Raw genomic sequence first — 12802 nt, 5'->3', positions numbered from 1 at the left:
AACTTTGTTTTGCAGGCCAACCTTCCCCTTCTGCAGAGGGAGCTGCTGCATTGTGCTCGGGCAGCCAAACAGACCCCTTCCCAATACCTGGCCCAGCATGAGCACATCTTGCTGAACACAAACACTGCGTCCCCAGCTGACTCTTCAGAGCTGCTGATGGAAGTGAATGGAAATGGGAAAAGGCACAGCCCAGACAGGTAGCATGAACTGGTTTCAAAACAGACAAATTTGTCATTTAAAAAAACTAACAACCTGGCACCTTATAAGCTGCTTTCTATTGAAATTCCCTTTTGTTGTGACCTCTTCAGGCATCTGGTAGTTCAAGACTTGCCTACATGTGGCTTTTTTAGGTTGGCTCTGCAAATGTTTGACTTGTGGCTTTCAGTATAGCCGGCATGATTTAGAAAAAGAGTTTTGGAATTGGTGCATCTGTCGTTTGCCACACTTTTCAGCTTAATGTTTCTCCCTTCACTACAGACCCAACAATGGGAGAGGGAAATTGCCCTCATCTTTTGTTTTTGGATCACCATACCTGCTATTTGAAAACCTTGACCTGGTTTTGAATGTCATGTTCCGTATCACATCTCGTTTCTCCCTGTGTGAAAAGAATACTGGACTATAGGCCATTGGATTGATCCAGAAGCATGATTCTTGTGTTCCATCTGTATGTGTGAATTGTTTTCTACTTGATCTCTTTTCCAGAGTTCACTTCTTTTATCTCTTTCCCCATTAATTACTGGTTTCACTGCTAGCACAACACAAACTTACTCTCTTTTTCTGCATTTTGTTTCTTAGTACTAATGCAAAATTTCCTTTCTTGACTTGCTCACAGGAGGGAAGAAAACAGCTTCGAGAGAGAGCCTCTCCCATCAGAGCCTCCTGCCAAGAGGGTGTGCACCATTAGTCCAGCCCCTCGCCACAGCCCGGCTCTGATGTTGCCCGTCATAAATCCAGCGGGACAGTTCCATCCTACTCCACCCCCACTCCAGCATTACACCCTGGAAGACATTGCAACGTCCCATTTGTACAGAGACCCAAGCAAGGCATTGGAGCATAGAGAATTGCGAGATAGACATGGTATAGGTAAGGAGCCCCATGTAGTTTTCAAATGCATTTCCCTTAGCCATTAAAGCTGCAAATTCAACGCTTTTTGAATCTCCGTAGATTCAGTTCTTGCATAGCAAAATCATAGGTGCACAAACCCACACAGCTCCTTTGTTGATCTGGTATACCTCTGGGGTTTTAGAAGCCTGGGCTGTGTTTTTTGGAGCAGGAGTGGGGCACCTTTTTGGCCTGGCGGTCCAGATCTTTTATTTCTTCCTCACCCCTGTGGGCCCACTTTGATAGGCAAGTGGTGGTGAGAGGAGATAGTGACCAAGCAGGATTGAGCTGGATTGGTAGATGGCTGGGGGGGGGGGTTGGAGGGGGGAAGAGTCTTACAGACTAAATTTGACTCCCAGGCAGGGGATTTTTTCCATGGGCCACTGTTATAGAATACAGTGGTACCTTGGGTTACGTTACCTTTGGGTAACATAATTTCGAGTTACAAATGCAGCGAAACCAGAAATTTCACTGCGCGCCTCCAGATACAGACTTTTTGGGGTAAGTATGGACCCCTGGGACGAATTAAGTTCGTATCTGGAGGGTCCACTGTAATAGCTTTTCTCTCCCCCACCCCATATCTGTATTGCATCAAACTTTTAAGGCTCTTTTTCTGACGTAGCATTTTCCTTGCCATGCATTACAGGGTTAAACGGAGGCTATCAGGATGAACTCGTGGACCATCGCCTAACAGAGAGAGAATGGGCTGATGAATGGAAGCATCTTGATCATGTGAGAGACTTGGCATGGGGGGGGGGAAACCCCAAATAAACCTGGACTGCATAAAACCTAATTACCAGGGCAGGCTGTTTATCCACCTAGCTCAGTATTGTGTATTGTGGCTGGAGCAGGGTCTCAAGAGTCTCCAGCTGAGATTCTTCTCATTTCCTGCTGCCTGTTCCTTGGAACTAGAGATGCTATGGATTGTACCTGGGCCTTTCTGCGTGTAAAGTGTGTGCTCTGTCATGGAGCAGTGGAAATGTAACAACATGTGTGCAAGCAGCAAGTGTGTGTGTGTGTGTGTGTGTGTGTGTGTGAGAGAGAGAGAGAGAGAGAGAGAGAGAGAGAGAGAGAGAGAATGTAATTGTTTAGCCTAGATGGGCCATAATGCAGTAATCGGGCACATGCTTTTTACATACAGGAAGTCCCAGATTCAGTTCCTGGTGTCTCCAGTAGAATTTGATACAAATAAATGTACAGATTGAGAGTCATGCAAAAGAGTGTCCTGCAGCTAATTAAGAGTCAGGCTATGTGACCAGCATCATAATGTGATGAATTGCATATTTAAATGTTTCCTTTTTAAAAAAATAAATCTCAGTTATGTAAAAAACTAGCACATCAATGACTGTACTAAACCAGCCCCCTTTCCCATAATGCTTGCATTTATATATATATATAGGAGTTTGGGTTTGATTTCTTTTTTAAAAAAGAGGGTCGCTACAACATGCAACGCCACAGCTTGAAACCATTTACTGCAGCAAAACCAAAAAACCTTCACCCTGTTAATTTTGATACTGTAGTTTTGCCCCTGAGTTTCTTTTTCTTAAAGTTGCAGGAGGAAATAGATTTTCTAACAGCTTCTTCAAACGCTGTTCTTTCCTCTCTCTGGAAGGCATTGAACTGCATCATGGAAATGGTCGAGAAGACCAGGCGCTCTATGGCTGTTCTCCGCCGTTGTCAGGAGGCTGATAGAGAAGAGCTCAACTATTGGAAGAGGCGATGCAGTGAAACCACAGAGCCACGGAAAGGGGGGAATGACTTAATCACGAGGCAACATAGCCCAGGGAGTTCAGACTCCATTAACAGTGGTAAGCTATGGAACTCTGCATGTTCCATATGTGCTATGAAGTGGAATAACATTTAACAACCATTTTCAGAAAGTGGCTGTGTATTATTAGTGTGCCAGAAGACCAAAGTATTAGATTGTTCCTATACTTTTCAGCAGGCTCCTTTGCTTTTGCAGCTTAGTCTGTAATCTTCAACACACAAATTACTTATACACAAATTAATTAAGATCAATGCACCTTACTTCTGAGTTAACCTCTGCACAAAAATAGAACTATCTGAAACTGAGCAAGCTGTGCCTTCCCTGCCTCTGTTTGCCTTCGGTATTCAGAAGTTTGAACCTGAATGGATGTCAAGTAGAGTTGTATGCAAAAGAAACAAAAAAGGAATAAATAGAAATCATGTAGTATTTCTTTTATTTGTGAAATCCTTGCCTTTTGCTGCTGCTTCTAGCATTTTAAGTGTAAAAATGCAATGCAGTCTTTCTCATTGAATCTGTCTCCCCCCCCCACTACATTCCAATGAAATCAATTAAGACTCCCATTATACTGTTAGTGACTTTCCTTATTAGAAATTCACATGTAAAATGGGGACAGGATGGGACAGGATGCTTACCACACATTAATATTTAACCTGTGGCGTGCATCTAGGTTATGGGTAGTAGGCAAACTAAGGCCCGGGGGCCGGATCTGGCCCAATCGCCTTCTAAATCCAGCCCACGGACGGTCTGGGAATCAGCATGTTTTTACATGAGTAGAATGTGTGCTTTTATTTAAAGTGCATCTCTGGGTTATTAGTGGGGCCTTTCTGGTGTTTTTACATGAGTAGAAAGTGTGCTTTTATTTAAAATGTACCTCTGGGTTATTTGTGGGGCATAGGAATTCGTTCATTCCTCCTCCCTCCCCCCCCAAAAAATAGTCTGGCCTCTCACAAGGTCTGAGGGACAGTGGACCAGCCCCCTCCTGAAAAAGTTTGCTGACCCCTGATCTAGGTGGAGGATTTGTCTTGATAACTATCTCCTGAAATTCTGGGGTGGATAGGATAGTGTCAAAAACAAGTCTATTTCAGGGAGACAGGATTAATAAATCAATTGATACAAGTTACGAATAAATACAGACCATGTAAATTCTTTCTCCTCGACACACTTCCCCAGTCAATATCTCTCAGTCTCCTGGCTCTCACTCAAGGCCCAAACAAACTCACAAACCTCCCCAGAATCTCACAACAAAGAAGGTTTCTGGTACCAGCTGGCACCACCCTAGTCTCTCACCTCTAGGCTTGCTTTCATGGGCAGAAGCAAGGTGGACAGAGCTTCCTCAGGCTGTTCACAGCTGTGTCCCATTCAGATGTCAATCAGTTGGGCTGCACACACCCAGTTCCATTTGTCAGCAGATTTATTTTGGTGATTTTCCCAAGGAGTTCCAAAGATGGCAACCCCTCCATTTGCAGTTCTTTCTCTGTGACCTCTGCCTACCTCTTTCCTACCAGCTGCTTTCATGATGCTACAGCTTGTACAAAACCAGCTACATAATGCTTCTAAATCCTTACTGATGCAGCAACCATTGGCTTTAATTTCAAAACAATGGCGCCAGATGGAAATGAAAGTGCCGTACTTTTTTGCTACAAGTTCTAAGTCCTTTTTTTCTTTGCATGTCCTGTCTTTTTTGGATTGTGAACCTGTGGGCAGGGAACAGTAAAAAAATTTTGGTAATGATTTTTGTATTCCACCATATCCTGGTGATATGACAGGGGAGGCATTTCTATATCTCTTCCTCATAACGAAGTATATGAATGTTACTTTGTAGTAGAAGGTGCATGCAAAACCATGCATTAAACAGAACGTTGGGCCCGGGGATTTTTATCTGCCACCTCAAATGCTTTAATTATGGATTGGGGGCTGGAGAAGTTGACAACTGGAACAAGGAAGTGTGCTTGCAAAATAACCAACCTCTTACATAACCCATCAAAACTTGGCTTAGTGGAGGTAGGCTGTTCAGATATAGATAGAAGATTCCAAGTATGGAATAGCACTCTTGAGAGTGGTGAATGCTGGAGGAAGGGGGGAGCCCCAAAAACCTAATGTCGTGCCTTAGACTTTTACATAGATGATTGCAACTGGAGATACTGGCTTGTAACCTTGACTCAAGCACGAGGGACACTTGGACATAATTTGGCTGAGCTCATGCACAAAGGATGCAGCATAACAAAATAAACCACTGAAGAAGGCTTGTAAGCCGAACATGTATGGTATTGATATTGCAGTCATCCAGAAAATCTGGTTGATGGACATTAAGAACATCCTGTGATAAAGAATAGCATTTTTAAATCATCATCATCATACATACATACATACATACATACATACCCACCCTGCCCATCTGGCTGGGTTTCCCCAGCCACTCTGGGTGGCTTCCAACAAAATATTAAAATACAATAGTCTGTCAAACATTAAAAGCTTCCCTAAACAGGGCTGCCTTCAGATGAAGTATAACCCATGCAATGTAGAAAGAGTTTCTTGTATGGTTATGTTTTGGAGATATAGGTTTTGTTTATAGATTTTTCTTTTTTAGTTATTGTAGCACATAGCTTTTATATTTGGTATTTCTAAATTCAGTTTTCTAAATTTGTGTATTTGTATATGCCTTTTTAGTTCAGGGTTATACTCCATTTTTTTGTAATAAAATGTTAGGCAACACATCTATTAGATTTTGTGCTTATATAGACTGATTATTAAGTTCATTTACGTTGGTTACCCTCTATTTTTTATTTTACATTGACATGACTCACTTAGGTTCATTAATTTCATTTACGTCTACTTTGAGTAAAAAGTAAGTTGAATTCAACAAAGGCGCACTCTGTAATGAATACTGCTGTACGTCTGTAAGTGAGCTATATTTATGGGGAGGGGGCAAGATGAGAATGGAGACTTACTTCTGGGTTGAGAAATGCTGTATCCTCTGGTTTTCCCATCTGGCGCATAAGGTTACCCTTACATCAGGGTGTCAGAAATGCACTGCTTTCAATCTGAAGGTATGCAGCATCTCATCTAACCATGCAACCGAAGACAGTGAGAATGTAATGTATGTGAGAAAAAATTTCACTGTTAATCTTCCTTGATTTCTGTGTAGCACTGTGTATCTTTGAGTTCCTGTTCTCAAAGGACTCCTTAAAATATAGTGTGTGCTCCAGTGGCCTGAAATCCTTGGGAATACGAGGCGCGCTGTAAAAACGTGAGACGCCATTAGCAAGGATTAATGCTCATTACAGTAGGGCAAAGCAGATGCTTGACAAGACATATTAATAAGTGTGTAGCCTGTGATGACAGAGTATTAAAAGATGGAAATTGGCTTCACTGTCCAATAAATTATGCAGGACACTAAATTAAAAGTGGCCATTTATCATTTTGCCTTTTGGTGAACACTGTTAAACTGCAGAAGTCTCTTGGCTTGGTTTTTAGCAATTAATCCTACCCTGTTCTCTTCATGCTACTTCTTGCTGAACAGATGCAGCCTATCAATTCTTAGAGTTTGGGTGGGAGAATATTTCTGTGTCTAATACTGTCGACACCACCCTTCCTTCTACAGATTCTCAGCGGGAGTTCAGCGGCAGGTCAGGAGCAGCCGGTTATGTCACCGAAGAGATATGGAAAAAGGCTGGTAAGTAAGGAGGCCCCCTTCAGAGAAGTGCCACACAGAGAAGCTGTGGAATGTTACAAGAGATTCTTGAGAAGATGGAAAGCCTTACGCACCACAGGTTGGCTGGGGAAAGGCCTCATAAATATGCTGCTGTCTCACTGCCTAGAGAGTGATAATGGCCAGAGCCAACCAGGGCCTCCAGCAGATGGACCCATCTGGACCCATCACTGCTTGTCCGTTTGACCTAGGGATTTGAGCCAGCCAGCCAGGCCGCGCTGGCACCTTCCCCAGACAGAGTGGGGGGAGAGGGGGTGCCTGAGCCTCTTTTCCTTGGAGGTAGCTGATAGAGAGTCCCACATGGGCCACTGTTCCTTGCATGTTTGATCTGGGGGTTGTCTGTTTGATCTGGCGGTAATGACAATGTTCACTTGGTTTTTCAGTTTGCCTTTCTGGCAGAAGCTGGAAGAGGGCATAGTAGAACGAAAGGAAGGGGATTTTGCCCTGCTCCTTGAGACAAAATAGGGCAAAGGAGAAGGCACAGGGAAAGGAATCCCATTTTATGTTAAGGGAATACTTTTCTATATCCCTTTTTAAAAAAAATCATAGGAGTGTTTCTGTTAACAACACACCACAACTGCAAGCAAATGTTTCAAGAATACTTTAAAAAACAGTTTCCAAAGCAGTCTGCTAATTATGAAAAGATGGTGATTTTCAAATTCTTTTTAGCATTACAAACTGTTTTAAAACTGGCAAGATCAAATAAGAAAGCTAAAAGAGATGTCGTCCCTCTTTTTATGTAGAGTTTGGCTTCTAAGGTAGACAACCTTCCACTTCCTCTTCTCTGGGGAAAAATATTGAAAAGTGTCTCTGTGTTAGTATGTTTTTAATAGTTAAAAAGATAGTTCCATAGGGAAAACACTATGGAAATATAGGTTCTACACATAGGTCACACTGTAAATTCATGGGCATAAGCATACCTAGCTCCATTGGACTTTGGCCAATGTCTTTCATTATCAATTTTAAAAGGATAACACTACTAAAAATGGGGTTCATCTTGGGGTTCTGAACAATGTTTGAAGGTTTGCTTTAGGTAGAGGCTGGATGAAACAATGTGCTTCATTCTGTGTTAATTTTTGTGCATGTTGAAAAGTATCTGTGACCTTCTGAGTCTCCTACAAATTTGCATTGTTTGATACTGTTCTTTTTAGTGCTTTCCTTTCGTGCCCCCTCCCTTCTTTCATTGGCTTCTGCTTCATTTGCTGACACTGCCATTTAATCCAATTCTCTGTTGATGATGCTGATGCAGCAAAACCACCCTTAATGTGGTGTCATGGGTGCTCGTAAACAAAACACAAGGGTCTCTGTAGCCAGTAGAATTAAACTGCTGGATGGGCCAACAAGCGAGGTCAAGGACAGTAAAAGAGTGAAATGGCACCAGGAAAAGAGACTGCATTAATTTTCAAGGCTAGAGTTTCTACTGTCTTGCTTACTCAAATAGCATCCCTAATTTTCTGTATGGACTGCCAGTTTTGTTAAAAGGGTAACTATCTCAATGCATTTAGTTAGGTTTGTAGTTTACTCAGTTCCAGAGGCTCAAGGTAACCCAAAGCATGCTGAATTCTTTGGATACAAAAAGTTTGTTGCTGCTCCTATGTGATGCAGTAGAGGGCATAAGAAATCAGAGTATGACCATAATTTCAATAGTATTGCCATAAGTTAGGCTAAAGTGCTATGCAAAAGCTTCACTTTCTTAACTCCTATGACCACTGGGTACTTCCATGCTATATACTTTGCCTTCCAATGTGAAGCCGTTTGATGAGGCTTTTGTTTCCCTTCAGAAGAAGCTGTGAATGAAGTGAAGCGCCAGGCCATGTCTGAAGTCCAGAAAGCTGTAGCAGAGGCCGAGCAGAAGGCATTTGAAATGATTGCATCTGAGAGAGCCCGCATGGAGCAGACCATTGCCGATGCAAAACGCCAGGCTACAGAAGACGCTTTCCTAGTCATCAATGAGCAGGAGGAGTCTACAGAGGTGAGAAGCCAAGGGAGTATCTCTGGCAATCATGGAAAAAGTCCCAAGGCAAGAACTTTAAAGATGACATGCAATCCTTCCAGATTCATCCTTGTTTTTCATTCTGATTAATCTGATTGGAGCAAAAAATCCAAATCCAATTAGAGTTTTGAGAAACTTCTGTCCAACAAGCAACTAATTCAGATTCATTGGTGCTGCCATTGAATCTCCACTGTCATTTTCAGTGACTGCATGAGGCTTTGAGATTTGCTCCCTGCCCCGCCGCCCCCCGCACACCTTGCTGGCCCCCATTGTTGGGGAACAGTTGCAGTGAGGACAATGTCAGCAATTATATTGGAGAGGCCATCTGTTGGATTTGCAGGGTGTTGGCAGTCAGTGAAATGCAGGTGAATGAAAGCAAATTTAGGAGATGCTTTTGTCACGGCAGAATTCCCTTCTCCCCCGTTGCTTTTCTGCCATGTTGCTTAGTTGTGGCAGGCAAAGTTATTGTTTGGCTCTGCTCAACTTCCAGGTTGGAACCCCCATGCCTTGGGAAGATCTTCCACATGCTGGATGGGCTTTCAGAAAAACCTTGCTTCTTACAATTAACCCATTTGAACCTATTGTGCGGCTAATTTTTTGTAGGCTTCTTACGACGTGGTGCTGTTCCCTTAATGGTATGAGTGGTAGTACTTGAATGGATTGCTATGAATCCCTGCATTATAGAAATGTTGACCAATAGCACTTTTTTTGGGGGGGGGGTACCGTTTGTTACCTTCCTGTGATGGCTTCAGTTGGGATGGGCAATAGCCAGCCTTTTTCGGAGCTGTGCTTAAGAGAAATGCTTGTTCTTTGGTTTTCCAGAGCTGCTGGAACTGTGGGCGCAAAGCCAGCGAGACCTGTAGCGGCTGCAACATTGCCCGCTACTGTGGCTCCTTCTGCCAGCACAAAGATTGGGAGAGGCACCACCGAATCTGTGGGCAGGGCTTACACAGCCAAGTCAAACCAGCCCCTATACCAGCAGGCCGATCCACAGCTGCCGCCGCCACCCTCAAAGCAGTCGATGCGGTAGCAAGTCCGGCTCTAGAGAAAACGTCGGCTGCCACTTCTCGATCCTCCACCCCAGCCTCCGTGACAGCAATAGACAGTAACACACTCTAAAAAAGAGAAGATTGCGCTCAACACAGTTTATTAGTTTTCTACATTGAAAAACAGATGCCTCAAAATGTTGATGAAGGTTTGTACTCCAGCACATTGGCGCTCAGGCTTACGTTGTTTTGGGGCATTTTCCATACCATTATAATGTCATTTTTAGGAGTCCATGTTAGCCTTCCTTAGTGGGATCTCAGAACGGTCTGCCTGGGACCCTGAGGACTTTGGCCTGTTGTTTCATTTTATCCGAACTTTCTCAAAATGGTAGTCTCACCCGAGGTTTTAACAAGATGGTTGTTCTTTTTACTACAAAGCAGAGCTTGCCTGAGCATCCTCTTCTCTCATCTTTGGTATGCAATCTGACCATTATTTGAAAATTTCTTCCTCAGGCAAAAGAGAATCAGGTGAAATGAGATGTAAGTAAGCTTGATTCTTAGTTCTAGCTATTTCTGCTCCTCCCATTATCTAAGACTATATTTATTGGTTCCCCCGCCCCCTTTCCATTTCCCCCACCTCTCTCTCAAGTTGGACACATGGAAAAAAAGGGGGGAGGTACAAGGATGCTATTTTTGTTTGCTGAAAGGAGGATTTAAAACTACTTCATATAATGACTCAGCAGCCATCCCACTTGTTGATCCATTTTAATTCCTTACAGTTATGGGCAAGCTGCTTAAGAATCTGTCTATGGGCCGCAACAGATTGAAATGTTTCATCCAAAGATTTTTACAAAAGGGATTGGTGGTCATTCCCTCAGATCTAATTGCTTTATCTCGTAACACCAATATATTATTTACTTACACACACACACACACACACACACACAGAGAGAGAGAGAGAGAGAGAGAGAGAGAGAGAAGTTGTTGGCTTTTAATGTTTGAGATTCATTGATACATAAATTTTGTAAACTGCTTTGATGTGGTATATACATTAAATAAATAAAATAACAGGACCCCCACTAGACATGGTTTATTCCAACAGGTTTTCTATCACCTGGTCTCTCAGTGCCTGTGAACTAAGTTAAATAAAGTTCAAGTTTCAAATAACAGATTTCACGAACATCCAATGGGATCTTTTTGCTTCTCTAAACAGTATATATCTTTAAACTGATGCCTCCAGTTAGGGATCCTGTGCATTGAAAACCAAGGAATGTGACTATACCAAGACATTTGGCTACGTTCTTAAGCTGTGAGGCCTCCCTGTTGCATCTTTAGCAGCCTGCCTGTTCACTTCAGGGCATTTGAAAGCATGTCACTGGGAGGACACTTGAAAAGAATTCAAATCCACTAAGAACTTAAATCCATTAAGTTGTGATGCTAAATCTTGAGCATGCCAAATTAACTATTAAATTATATGATTGGACTAGACTGAAGTTAACTTGATGGTTGAATTAGATTAAAAAGTAAATTAAAGTTAATAGATAAATGCAGCCACATGGAAAGCCTTACTTGTTTTCCTGGGGTGCAAGGGGGTAAGGATTTGGATTGGGGAAAGACTTAAACACACCCACCCCCCAAAATTGGGGTTGTAGATATACCCAAAGCTGCATTCTGCTAGCAAAGCAGCTATGTAGGCTTTTGTGTTTGAAAGGTTATCATTCTGATATGGTTGAGATTGGATTAATTCAGATGTATACCATGTGAAGCAACTCTGTGCTCTAAATTGCCTAACTCACTTGTGGTTTAGCAGCAGAAGCATACTTTGCCTCATCTGAAGGTTATATTTTGCTACTATTATTGTTGTGGGAGATGAAATTGTGAGTGCAGAAGATGAAGGAGCACATGAGAAACAAGGCTTGTTCATTTGGTGCCCAAATGTGATTTAGCATTATTTCTAATGGCTATCCCGTAGTAGCCAATTTTTTAAGGTAATATTTGATCTTCTAGAACACTGCTTGGGAGCTGCTTTGGTTTTGCTCATGAGACACATCTCCATGCATTCACATTCTCAGATACTAAACTGCCTGAAGAAAAAAAAATCCAAAAATTCCACATGCGACCCATCACTTAATGATGCAGTGCCAAAGAGGGAAGTCTTCAGTTTTATTGATGAGTGAAGAGGATCAAGGTTTTAAAATTATCAAAAATGGCCACTTCTGTTGGATGCAGACCTTTCTCTGCCACATGCAAAAAAGAAAAAGGAAAAAAGCAGTAAAAGAAGCAGCCCTGTTAATCTCAAACTTTTCTCGTACTGCAAGGAATACTAATTCGGTTTTGCAGAAAAATATGGAATTTATAATTAAAGTTGTGGTATTGGAATTACTTATTGGATTGTAAACCCCCAATTGCCATGTTATTTTCTGCAGAGAAGTGAAAAGAAAGTTTGCTCCAAAGAGTTAAGGGGTGGGGGTGGAGGGGGGTGTCTGCGTGTGTGTGTGTGTGAGAGAGAGAGAGAAAGCGAGATGGCATTCTGAAATTGTGTATAAATAGGCAGTCTTCCATAACTTTCCATGCAACTACAATGGCTTGCTATCTATTAAGAGGAAAACACACTAACTCCAATGTACATAAATGAATGCTACCATTCATGATTTTAAAACAATTTTTGAAAATGTATGTGGAATTCTACTACGGGAAGACTCCTTGGATTCTGTTTTCTATCTAATTTTTGCCATTCGATTCTATACTAGGCGTTTTTGTTACCTATTTTATGTGCATAACTTATTTAATGTACTGTATAAAGGAACCCAAACTGTTACAGATGTATTTAGTTTGTTCTACTCACAGTAGTCAATAAAAAGACTATATTCACCTTACCACGCCAGACTTTGCTTTGTTATGTAGAATACGATTCTGCTTAAACTGACAGCTAATCTATAGAATGCACAAAATGTCCGCAAGTGATTGGAATTCTAGGGCAGCTGAGCCATATGCCCATTTCAAGAGTTGAGTCACCATGACACATGTGAACCCTCCGTGTGGTCTTCAGCTGGTGGGTCACAGCCTGACCTAAGGTGGGTTGCAAGAGGAGCACAGTCACCATTGCAATGCATGGTATAAGATTAAGAAATGGGTCCCCAAATAGCTGTTTGTGTTAAAAGTGGGTCCTGCATCTGAAAAGGCTGAAGACCACTTGCTGATCTAGCAAATTTCATAGGGCCCAAAGTGAAACACAACTGCCTGAT

General features: G+C 42.2%; 1 protein-coding gene across 4 annotated transcripts in view; it reads left to right on the top strand.

Annotated features, from left to right (window-relative positions):
* The window catches only part of CBFA2T2 (CBFA2/RUNX1 partner transcriptional co-repressor 2), a 72864-nt gene extending 60431 nt beyond the window's left edge, over positions 1 to 12433 (top strand). For 3 of the 4 annotated variants that reach the window (XM_081916910.1, XM_081916912.1, XM_081916911.1), the window contains exons 5-11: positions 16 to 197; positions 833 to 1083; positions 1748 to 1833; positions 2714 to 2909; positions 6471 to 6542; positions 8360 to 8550; positions 9394 to 12433. In XM_081916910.1, coding sequence (XP_081773036.1) covers positions 16 to 197; positions 833 to 1083; positions 1748 to 1833; positions 2714 to 2909; positions 6471 to 6542; positions 8360 to 8550; positions 9394 to 9690 — 1275 coding nt within the window. In that variant the 3' untranslated portion in view covers positions 9691 to 12433. The remainder of the gene's footprint in view (positions 1 to 15; positions 198 to 832; positions 1084 to 1747; positions 1834 to 2713; positions 2910 to 6470; positions 6543 to 8359; positions 8551 to 9393) is intronic. The other variant, XM_081916909.1, reaches the window with a different exon arrangement.
* Positions 12434 to 12802: the final 369 nt, after the last annotated feature.

This window comes from Podarcis melisellensis, assembly GCF_964234715.1.
Source record: "Podarcis melisellensis genome assembly, chromosome: 6".
Lineage (NCBI taxonomy): Eukaryota > Metazoa > Chordata > Lepidosauria > Squamata > Lacertidae > Podarcis > Podarcis melisellensis.
This window is presented reverse-complemented; position numbering and strand designations above follow the sequence as displayed.